Source organism: Takifugu rubripes, chromosome 7 (assembly GCF_901000725.2).
Source record: "Takifugu rubripes chromosome 7, fTakRub1.2, whole genome shotgun sequence".
NCBI classification, from domain to species: domain Eukaryota; kingdom Metazoa; phylum Chordata; class Actinopteri; order Tetraodontiformes; family Tetraodontidae; genus Takifugu; species Takifugu rubripes.
In genome coordinates this window covers 17,456,149-17,467,908 of record NC_042291.1, presented here as the reverse complement: position 1 = coordinate 17,467,908, position 11,760 = coordinate 17,456,149, and the positions used below count along the sequence as shown (strand labels likewise).

At 44.9% G+C, this 11,760-nt stretch overlaps 1 protein-coding gene and 2 long non-coding RNA genes across 5 annotated transcripts; 1 reads left to right on the top strand and 2 right to left on the bottom strand.

Annotated features, from left to right (window-relative positions):
* Positions 1–1,785: 1,785 nt before the first annotated feature.
* On the bottom strand, positions 1,786–2,792 carry LOC115250426 (uncharacterized). Its single transcript, XR_003888974.1, has 5 exons — positions 2,749–2,792; positions 2,366–2,523; positions 2,232–2,286; positions 2,028–2,155; positions 1,786–1,952 (listed from the first exon to the last, which is right to left on the bottom strand). It is a non-coding gene; the product is annotated as an uncharacterized lncRNA (long non-coding RNA).
* A 13-nt stretch (positions 2,793–2,805) lies between these two features.
* Positions 2,806–4,290, bottom strand: LOC115250425 (uncharacterized). Its single transcript, XR_003888973.1, has 6 exons — positions 4,050–4,290; positions 3,889–3,955; positions 3,618–3,782; positions 3,312–3,437; positions 2,961–3,032; positions 2,806–2,853 (listed from the first exon to the last, which is right to left on the bottom strand). It is a non-coding gene; the product is annotated as an uncharacterized lncRNA (long non-coding RNA).
* A 4,471-nt stretch (positions 4,291–8,761) lies between these two features.
* On the top strand, positions 8,762–10,822 carry med18 (mediator of RNA polymerase II transcription, subunit 18 homolog (yeast)). Of its 3 annotated transcripts, XM_029839244.1 has the most exons (4): positions 8,776–8,973; positions 9,088–9,191; positions 9,271–9,394; positions 10,065–10,822. In XM_029839244.1, the coding sequence occupies exons 2-4, from the start codon at positions 9,117–9,119 to the stop codon at positions 10,619–10,621; spliced, it is 756 nt and encodes a 251-aa protein (XP_029695104.1). In that variant the 5' UTR covers positions 8,776–8,973; positions 9,088–9,116; the 3' UTR covers positions 10,622–10,822. The 3 variants fall into 3 exon arrangements, with proteins under 3 accessions (XP_003979630.2, XP_029695104.1, XP_011619478.1); XM_003979581.3 differs by having other exon boundaries at positions 8,762–9,191; positions 9,283–9,394; XM_011621176.2 differs by having other exon boundaries at positions 8,776–9,191.
* Positions 10,823–11,760: the final 938 nt, after the last annotated feature.

The window sequence follows — 11,760 nt, the reverse complement described above, 5'->3', positions numbered from 1 at the left end:
AAAAACAGCCAATTTTGAAACAGGAGAGTATATAATTAATTTAAAAATTTAAACAAACAATTAATTGGATTTAACACAAAGGGATTACAAGAATTTAAACTAAAAAACAAAGGATAACACATACTTTGGGACTATTGGAGATTTTCTAATACTTGGAAAATTGGAGCAAGAAAATCTCCGGAAAACTCCCTCCACACTCCGCCCCCTGACCGGAGTTTACAAAAGCCCCATTCAGGCGGGAGCTCAGTACCTACCTTGAAAATTTGAATCAGACACATCAGGAAATCGAACGGAGATATAGCATAGATAGCAATAGCAACAGCAAAACGAGCTAGGCCTGAAGAAGGTTCTTTTCGGACCGAAACGTTGCAACAAATAGCTCGTTTTCGATTAAAAAATTCGGAAAATACTTACCAACTTCTACATGGCGGGGTACAGAAACGATGACGGGTGGATTCTGGTGTCTCGAGGGCGCGAGCGGAATCAACATCACCGCCGCCCCGAGCCTCCGAATCCCAGCCGTCATGACTGGCTCCGCCATGATGGCAGGAACCGTGCTAACCCTAACCAAAACACAAATAATCGGACAACCATTAACAAAAACAAGCCTAAATCTGATGACCCAGATTTTGGTCTTAAAATTCGAACCATGTTTAAAATAATTAAAATTACCCATCATCTTAAAATCACTTTGGCTGAACAGTCCCCTCCCACCATCAGAAAACTGTCCATAAACCTGGCAAACACAATAAAACCTGCAAATCCTAATCAGAGAACAAGTCTTTTATTAGAGGGGAATGCCAGGAACTGGGAGGCGACCACCATGATGATCCTCCGGGATCATTATTTGTATGAACTGGAGTTGGAGCTTGGGGCGCTCACCCAGTTGTCACTCCAGGGATGGGAGGGACCTTTCCAGATTGCCTCCATTTGGGCACAACGGAACCTGGGCAAACGGCTCAATGGGGAGACTCTGGAGCAGGCACAGGCACACATCATTGCCAGAATGGGAGGTGAGGGGATAATCGGTCCTGCGCCGCCGTCACCCTCTCTCTCCTCCCCTCCTCCTCCTGCTGCAGATCCACCTACTTTACAGACGGCCAATGACACTGAAACAACACCAGTGGACACACATACAGTTACAGTTGAGGTGCATCAACCACCAAAACAATTGGAATTGGCTCCCACATCACCTGCTCCACCCAGGTCCATTCAAAAGGTGTCAGTGGGCACGGAAACGGAAGAATCAGGAGGATGGTCACCTATAAGAGAGGAAAATCTCTTAGACATCCCAGCCCAAAATAACCCACCACAGCCACAGAGAACCCCCCGTTCAGCCCACCTACCTACTACGGTAACCTCCTCCCCTAAGCTAAACCCCTGCTGCGTGGTGGAGACGGACTCCATCTTGGATGCTCCGATAGAAACGGACCCGCTCATTGACCTGAGCGAGCAGAAATTGGTCCCTTTGCCCTCACCAGTGGAGGGTACTGGACAGATGGCCAGGAGACTCAGGTCAGCGGTGCAAAGTCAGCTCAGAATGGCTGCACAAAAAACCCCCCAACAACCTTACTCACCTGAACCGGAGACACGCAGAGCCACCAGACACATCCACACAAATAACAAAATGCAGGATTGGGGTCTGAGCGTCACTAAAAAGTGGCTCATTCTGGGGGATTCCAATTTGAGCAGATTCCCCCCATTCACAAATGACCAACTGCAGGTGGAGAGTTACCCAGGAGCAAACCTTAGACACGCAGAGGAGATCATTAAAAAGGCCACAGTCTACACAGAGGTGGAGCAGGTCATCTTGGCCTTTGGCCTTAACAATCGCTCTCAGAAGGAAAGACTCACCTTGTCTGCCCAAATGAGAGCGGCGGTCGAAACGGCAGATGAGCGCTTTCCCAGCGCGGGGATCTGGGTGCCGCTGGTTAACTTTTCCAGTCTCCTCCCTGTAAAAGAACAAAGGAACCTTAAATTTCTAAATTCACAAATTAGGAAAAACTGTCTCTTCATCCCTCTTTTACCTTCCCATCTCTTCTCAACGCTCAATGACCACGTCCATTGGACGAGGGCCACAGCCAGAAACATGCTCCAACATTGGTTTGACCATGTAAACTGCCTGACCCCATAAGCCTGCCTTTTCAGGAGGGGTCTAAAAACGTCATTGTTTTGGCTAAGAAATTTAAATTAACAAAACCACAATTTAAATTATTAAATAGGGGACTCACATTTATCCCAACACAAGGGACAAATAAGGATCTCCTGGAGCAGGCTAGATGGGACCTGCAGCAATACCACAGGAGACTTAAATTGGCATCCCATTTTCAAAATAGCGGAATGGATGGTGATTCTGAGCCCCCACCGTTCACTCCCAGGTCCACTTGGACTCCGTCCGTGGACACACTGCCCCCAGAAGTCCAGACGCTGATCACAGCGGACAAACAATATTTTGACCATAAATTCCGGCCCTGCAGGGTGATGCCTAACCTTAGCCATGAGGAGGCCACAGCCCTGCAGGAGCTGAGACAAAATAGCAATATTATTATAAAGCCGGCGGATAAGGGCAGCGCAGTGGTGATTATGGACAGGGAACAATACCTGTGGGAAGGCAGGAGACAATTAGAAGATTTGAATTATTACAAACAATTGGACAAACCTATCTATCTGGAAACAGCTAAATTGGTGGAGCAGATCATCAACAAATTATTAGAGAAAAAATTTATAAATAAGAAACAACATAAATACCTGATGGGGAATCCACAACCCAGGGCCAGACTTTTTTATTTACTCCCTAAAATCCATAGGATCCGGCCAAGTGGAGCAGGCCGCACATCATTCCTCCGGGCCGCCCTATTGTGAGTGATTGTGACAGTGAAACTTACCACACGGCGGAGTACATTGATTATTTCTTAAATCCCCTCTCATGCAAACACCCCTCATACATTCAGGACACTTACGACTTCATCCAAAAAGTCTCCAAATTGCACGTTCCCTCCAATTCATTTTTATTCACCCTGGACATTGACAGCCTGTACACAAATATTGACATAAATGAAGGCATCCAGGCGGTGAAAAACATTTTCTCTAAATTCCCAAATAAAAAACGACCGGAAAAGGAGCTTCTCCAACTCCTTGATATTAATTTGAGACGAAACGATTTTCAATTTGATAACAAATTTTATTTACAAATTAAGGGAACGGCAATGGGCAAAAAATTTGCACCAGCCTACGCCAACATTTTTATGGCTGAGTGGGAGACATCGGCGTTGGCGGCTTGTGGGAAAAAGCCCTTGCATTAATTTAGGTACCTGGATGACATTTGGGGTGTTTGGCATCACACACAGGAGGAGTTTGGGGAATTCCTCAATTCACTCAACCGGCACAATCCATCCATCACACTTAAGTCCACCATAAACAGTGGGTCGGTGGACTTCCTGGACACAACCACATTTAAAGGGGAGAAATTTAACGCCACGAACAACCTTGATATAAAGGTTTTCTTTAAGGAAACTGACTCCCATGCACTACTGCACAGGAGCAGTTTCCACCCTAAACACATTTTTAAAGGCCTGCTAAAATCTCAACTATTGAGATTCCACAGGATATGTACGCACCAGGGGGATTTCATGGAGGCCACCAGGACACTGTTCCGGGCTCTCTCCACCAGAGGATACTCGAGGTCCTTCAGGAGACAGGCTCTCAGAGAGTTCCTCGAGACAAAGCCGGTCCACGTGTCCTCTGTAGTTCCCCTGGTGGCGACATATTCCTTTCCGGCCACCCTACTAATAAAAAACATCAAAAACAATTTTTTTAAAATCCTGAGCAACCACTCCACCTTCTCGGATTGCAGAATCATCGCTGCATATAGAAAAAACAAAAACTTACGGGACCTGCTGGTCAAGGCCAAAATAAGGCCTCTTCCGACGGCAGCGTCCCGAAGCCGCGGTGAATTCTACAGACACAGAGTGTGGATACGGAGCCAGGTACACAAAGATGTTTTTAAGGGGGAAACCCATGGAAGTCCCCACACAAGAAATTGTGTTTACCTGATCACTTGCGGGGTGTGTGGCATTCAGTATGTTGGGGAGACCAAAAACACCCTCCTCCTGCGGTTTACCCAACATAGATACAACATACTTAGAAAAAAGGAAACACACACCCCGCTAGTGAATCATTTTCTAAACCACGGATGGCCGTCGCCTCAAGCCACGGTCATTGAACATGACCCCATGTGGTCCACGGTCCAGCGGATCCGGGCTGAACGGCGCTGGATCCTTAAATTGGGCACACAAGCTCCGGGGGGCCTGAACCTAAAATGAGCCGATCCTGGCCTGACATAAGTGATGGCCCGTGCACGGAACTCTGACGCTGCTTCGCGGCGCCAGAGTTCCTAACCTCAAAAACCTAACCCTAACCCCTAACCCTAACCCCTAACCTAACCTAACCTAACCCTAACCCCTAACCCTAACCCTAACCTAACCCTAACCCTAACCCTGATCCTAACCCTAACCCTAACCCTAACCGGTCGATCTTCGTTCCTACCCTCACCTATGGTCATGAGCTTCGGGTAATGACCGAAAGAACAAGATCACGGGTACAAGCGGCTGAAATGAGCTTCCTCCGTAGGGTGGCTGGGCTCTCCCTTAGAGATAGGGTGAGAAGCTCTGCCATCCGGGAGGAGCTCGGAGTAGAGTCGCTGCGCCTCCGCGTTGAGAGGAGCCAGATGGGGTGGCTTGGGCATCTAGTCAGGATGCCCCCTGGACGCCTCCCTGGTGAGGTGTTCAGGGCATGTCCCCCCGGTAGGAGACCCCCGGGGAGACCCAGGACACGTTGGAGAGACTATGTCTCTCGGCTGGCCTGGGAACGCCTGGGGATCCCTCCGGATGAGCTGGAGGAGGTAGCTGGGGAGAGGGAAGTCTGGGCTTCTCTCCTTAGGCTGCTGCCCCCGCGACCCGACCCGGATAAGCGGTAGAGAATGGATGGATGGAGGTTTCTCCCCTGATGAAGCAACACAATTGCGAAACGTCGGGATTTTCCACCTCTGTGTATTAGCTCTGCTGCCCCTTTTACGAAAATTGGACCAGCTTTTAACTTATTTTTAACAGAAATTTTAAAGATTGTTTTATTGAATCTTTTAGCTCTTATTGGCTTTTAAACCTCGAAATTGAATTAAAGATATTTTTCAAACTAATGGTGGGGGGCTCTGCCAGCCCAGGATCGACTAAATGACTCCCCTGGAAACAACTTTTTCCGTTCCCCTCATCCCCTCCAGTTACTTCTCCAGAGCCAAGTGACAGTTGGCCATCTTTATTTCTTAGCCCGTCTCAACCCTCAACACTTCCCACCTATAGGCCAAATTACCACCTGGCCAGACCCAACCGCAAAATTCAGGACTGGGTCTTCAAAAGCAATAGAGCTTTCCACATCCTGGGTGACTCCAACGTTTATCACATCCCCGAATACACCAATGCAGACATACAAATAGACAATTACCCCGGAGCAAATGCCTACCATTTCCTCAAGGTCTGTGAGAAATCCCCCCCCAACCCTAATACCGATGTCGTAATCTTTGCTATAGGTATGAATAACAGAGACCAGGACCCAAGAAAAACCACAATCAAACAACTAAGGAGACTAGTCCGCGCTGCCGAGCGGACCTTTCCTAATGCACTACCTCACTTTCCTATCCTTAACTATTCACCCCAGCTAACCCAAACCCAACAGGACAATTTGGAACTCATCAACAAAACCGTGATAACGCATTAGGAAACACTGCCGGAAATCCCACACGACCTCTTCATTACTGAAGAAGATAACATCACTTGGACCCCCAATACAGCAAAACTCATATTTGCTAACTGGTGCAGACAATTTTTTCCTGACACCCCCTTAAATGAGCTTTACCAAACACAGATTCTAATCTCAATCCCAACCCTAACCCAATCTCCATTCCCAACCCTAACCCTAACCCCAAGCCTAACCTTAACCCTAACCAGCTCCCTTCCTAACCCCAACCCTAAACCCAACCCAACCGTAACCCTCTCCCCAACCCTAACCTTAACCCCAAACCCAGCACCCTTCTTAACCCTAAACCTAACCCCAACCTCAACCCTAACCCTAACCCTAACCCAACCCCAACCCTAATCCTAACCTTCTCCCATCCCCAAAGATAAGTATTTAAAGGCAAAGATATACAGAACGGCTCAGATTGAAAATATCCACCGAAGGAACAACATGGGAACAGAGAAGGGACATCATTTCGAGAAGGGAACAAAGAAAGATTAGGAGGTGGGATTAGGAGGTGGGAAAAGGGCAAAAGCAAGGGACCGATTTTATGTTAAAGCCAAAAGGCCAACATAACTATTTTTGATCAGTCTGCCTGATGAAGGCCAGTGAAGGCCGAAACGTAGGGCACAAGGCTGATCTCAGCTAAGGCCAAGAGAGCCTAATTTTTGGAAACCCCACCACCTTAGGGTGGTGAATATTAACTTTTGTGATGGGAGTTTCTGCCTGGGACCCCCTTGGATGGCCAGTGCATTGCTTTCCCCGGGGCTTTGCCCCAGGGGAAAGCCAAACTCTTAAACCTAACCCTAACCCCCTAACCCTAACCTAACCCTAACCCCTAACCCTCTAACCCTAACACCCTAACCTAACCCTAACCGTCCAGTGGATCCAGGCTGAGCGGCGCTGGATCCTCAGGTTGGGCACGCAAGTTCCGGGGGGCTTGAACCTGAAATGAGCCGATCCTGACCGGACATGAGTGATGGCCCGTGCATTGGAGTTCCTAACCCTTAAAACCCTAACCCCTAACCCTAACCCTCTAACCCTAACCCTAAAGCCAAACTCTTAAACCTAACCCTCTAACCCTAACCCTAAACGATGTTGGAGGGCATGCTGTGGGGTCGGAGGACATTGTTGACCAAAAGGTTGGCAGGCTCTAGGGTGGTGGGAATCTTTGGCAGAGTGAGGAAATGTACGGCCTTCAAGAACCGATCCACCACTGTCAGAATGACATTGTTCCCCTTGGAAGTAGGAAGGCCTGTACACAGACCTCACAGGCGGCCATGAATTCCGGGGTGTCCCTAACCTTTTGGTTGGCCACCAAAAGAAATGTCAGAGGAGGGAGATGGTCCTGTTGGGCCCAGGGCGACAGGCAAACTGGGAGGAGTATTCCCACTGCAACACTTGGGAGCAAACAGAGTTGGGACATACAGACAATTTCTGCCGCTGGGCTTCTCTCACTGCTTTCTCCACCTCCCAGTTGAGCAAGCCCACCACCTGCTCCACTGGCAGAATGGAACCTGGAGTTGAAGGACCACGTTCGAAGGATATCTGGGGACATCTCAACAGCTGGATAATCCTAAACAAAAAAGGTTTAGCACAGTCTATCTGACATACGTGAATCAATGTAAACAGTGCAATTGGTTAGCAGCAGCTAAATTTCTATAAACTTGACTTTGTTAATTTCAGCAGGAAAAACCTTGCCCATCATATAAACAGTTTCTGGAGTATAGAAGTTCCAAGTTCAAGGAGCATTTGTCTTTTAACTACGGGCTATAAAAATCAAAAATGTAATACATGCTCATTACTTTGCTTTATTTTTATTCATATTTCCCACTTTAAAACAATGAAGTTGCGGGTGACAAATTAAGACACTTTGTGTACATTTTACACCTTTATAATAAATGTCTCTTCCACTAATAGCTGAGTAATTTCCTTTTAGTTTCAGATACAATTCAGTACAATGATAGTACTTGTTTTCTAAAATTTGAATTTGTCTCCTGCTTAGTAAAAGTGTTTCTCGTATTGAAAACTTGTTTTGCACTTCCCGGCCACCGTACCCACAGGGGCCAAGATTGGGCAGTAGCGTTTCCGAAAAACTACGATTCAGGCTCTCCCAGCCTCATGTAAACTGTAAAATGAGGCCGGTCGTTGCTGCGCATTAATGAGCTTCTTCAATGGCCGATTGTGGCCGAGCTGCTGTAAAGAAGAAGCAGCAGTTAAGCAAATTATAATCTGTGAAATAGCTCTGGTGATTAATTAAAAAATCAGGTTGTATTTGATAGTTTACATTGCAATGATTAAGAAAATTAATTTTCCTGTGTTGAGTTATTGAGTTGTTTTTGCCGACTTTACTCAAGTTTCAACAGTGACAAATTTCAGTGAAGACCAGACTTATTGCTGATAATCATTAACTTGACACAATTAAATGTTAACTGACTAATTTAATGATTAGTGAACAGATGCAATTTTAAAGAAAGAAAAAAAACACTTCTGAACTAGCCAGTATTTTTAACGTAAAAATTGAGTATTCTCCTTGTGATGACACAACAGGTAGGTTATAGTAAATAGTAGTAAATAGCGCTAGCTTTGTGGCCAACGGTGTATTTGTATTAAAAGCACGTTGTCGCGAGCATCAATGCGCCACTGGATGTGCCACACATGAACGCGCAGGCAGGTTCGGTCTCGTTACTCTAATGCGCGTTCACAATGTTGACATTAATACGACAGAAAGCGAATTAAATTTTAATTCAAGAAGGGAACAGAATGATTTGAAATCGGGGTTGTTTTTTAAAAAAAAACAAAAAAACGCAAAGAACAAAAGTTCGTTGATTTATAGAGGTCTCTTTCGCCATATTAGCCTATGCATAAAAGTCTTTTTGGGCCCAATGGAAGAATTTGGCCAACGCCATTTTTACAGGAGCAAGGTTTGGCCAGAATGTTGGCGATTCATAAATGACAATTGTCCCAGCTCGGCCCGCGTAGATAGCAGGAAGCACGCACCCAAGGAAAAGGCGGAGCGCGTGCAGCACTAACCAATGGGCGGCCATCTTGTTCTCTTGGAGGCCTGTTTATACCGCGCATGTTGGATGTGTTACGGCCATATAGGAGCTGATTGTATCGTATTTACATACTTAGCTGTGAGCTAACACATTAGGGTTAGGGTTAGCTAACACTGTGAGCTAACACATTAGGGGTTAGGGTTAGCTAACACTGTGAGCTAACACATTAGGGGTTAGGGTTAGCTAACACTGTGAGCTAACACATTAGGGGTTAGGGTTAGCTAACACTGTGAGCTAACACATTAGGGGTCTGCTGAAGACAGACTACTTATGCTTACATGGTTGCCTGCGACGGCTGAACGACTGGGATTTATAAGAGCTTGTGAGCTACCGATACTGCTCGAGGTAATTTGGTTTTGAAAGTCGGGAACTGTCGAAATACGAGGATGCTGACACAACATTGATTTTCATTGCAACGATTAAGATTCTCTTGCAGATTCCTAAATCTGAAGGAGCCTGGGGGCTGTATAGGACAATGGAGGCTCCACCAGTCACGGTGATGCCTGTCACAGGAGGGACCATCAATATGATGGAGTATCTGCTGCAAGGTAACATGCTAACGCCATACGAGGCTTAATACAAACCAATACAATTGTAAATGTCCAACTAAAAGTATCGCCGGTATTATTCTTAAAAACTCTCGGTCATTACCTGCCAAATTGTGTCCTATAGTGGGGCAGGTGTACTTTCAGGGATTCCAAATTAATCGCCATAGTAAATATAGTGTGTACCATTCACAATAAATCGACCATACGATGCATACCAGGGTGGAGTGTTCTGAAGAATATCAAAACCAATACAATTTAGATTCTTTGTAGCTCCTTTCAATTTGATATTTAAGGCATCTTGTTTGATACTATCACTTTGTAATAGCCGTGTGTACACCCTGATTCCCCGTTCTTCAACATTAATTTCTGCATCAACAAAATTATCAGAACTGAACCCATAAATCAGTGATGCTAATTACAGATGTTTTTTTCTGAACTTAAACCTGTGCAGTTTCTTCTCTCTCTCTCTCTCTCTCTCTCTCTCTCTCTCTCTCTCTCTCTCTCGATATATGTGTGGGTGTGTGTATATATATATTCACACACACATATTTACTTAATATTAATGAAATTAAATAAAAATGAAACATGCATTATGCTTTGTCTACTGAATGAAGACTTTTCCCACAGCATTTGCATATACTGATACATGTGTTTGCCTTCTATTTTTCAGGAAGTGTCTTAGACCAGGCCATGGAGAGTCTTTTGCATCGCCTTCGAGGTTTGTGTGACAACATGGAACCAGAAAACTTTACTGATCACGAACTCGTTTATGTACTCAAAGGCCAACAAGGAAACCCTTTTATTCTCCGTGCCCGCCGCTCGCTGTCTCACCCCACATCTCCATGGCACTTGCGATACGTAGGCCAACCTGAAGTGGGAGACAAGAGCCGCCACACCCTTGTGCGCAACTGTGTTGACGTGGCTGCCTCTCATAGCCTGCCAGATTTTCTAAATGAAATGGGTTTCCGCATGGACCATGAGTTCGTGGCCGGTGGGTATATTTTTCGCAAAGGTGCGATGAAGGTTTTAGTGAGCAGGGTGTCGCGCATCCTGGTACCAGGGAACACGGAGAACACGGAGCGCGTGTCTTCTTCATACCTTGTAGAACTGAGTGTGTTGGCTCCTGCAGGCCAAGACACTGTGTCAGAGGACATGCGCAGCTTTGCTGAGCAACTGAAACCCCTGGTTCACCTGGAGAAGATTGATCCAAGTAAACAAAGACATTGAAAGATGTTGTTTTGAGCATCTGAATACAACTGTCAGATTTACAATTGTCTCATGTTGAACTATGGTTCAGCATTGAGCGATGACATGGTCAGTTTGTTTTCTCATGTTATGACCTTTCTTGTTTTCAACATGGCTTTTTAAAGATTAGTTAAATCAATTTATTATTAAATACCATTTTTGGCAAAATGTTTCCATCTGCCATATTTGAGTTTATTTCTTTGAAATCGGGACAACACATATTAACTAATTTCTGTCTTTAGTCCCTTCGGCAGGTTGTTAACAACATAAGATTATGAAATCAATAATGATAACATCAAAGCAACAGTAACAAGGGAAAGTGTGTTCTCAAAAACACAATAGGACAGAAAATAAGGAAGGAAAAACAAGAACAATAAAATATATATAGGTAGCAAAAATATTAATGGAGAGGGAGTAGTTGTAATAATTGGACAGTGAGATACATGTATGCAAGTACTCTTTAGAAATTGTAATTGTAATAAATTGCAATTGGTACCATAATAAGTTAAACAAATATACAGGCTTTCAAGATTCACTTTATTCATCCCCGTAGGGAAATTGAATATTCAATAACCAAGCTTTAAGATGTTTGATAAAAGGGGCCAGAGACAGGAGGCCAAGAAAAACTGTTTATGAATAAATGTATTGGGAATAAATGAAAGTCATTAGTTGCAACCATTGTGAACATTTTAATAAAGATTCAATATGTTATTTAATTTTACATCCAGGTAATACTGTTGTGTGACACAAGTAATACAATGATGTATTTTCAAGTAAAAATAACGTATTTTATTCAGCAACTGCTAGCATTTATTATTGCTAGAGGAGCTAAAATGTGTTCCGCCACTAGGGGGCCCTCGTACTCTTGTCTCGGTGGTCCGCGGCTGTAAGCGTCCCATGGATCATTTACAGGAGGTGTGGTTGCCATGGAAATAAGATAATCTGAGATCTGTACATCTGTCCTCCCCATCTCAAATTAGCCTTTTCATTTGCTTAATGTGAAGTAGACCTGTGAAAACCTTTCTTTCTCTCAACAAAAGCACCAATTTGCCCTCTAGTCTCCTCATTTCTACTGCTAACCCTAACCTCTTTCAAGGGAACTCAAGGTGGAACTATTATCC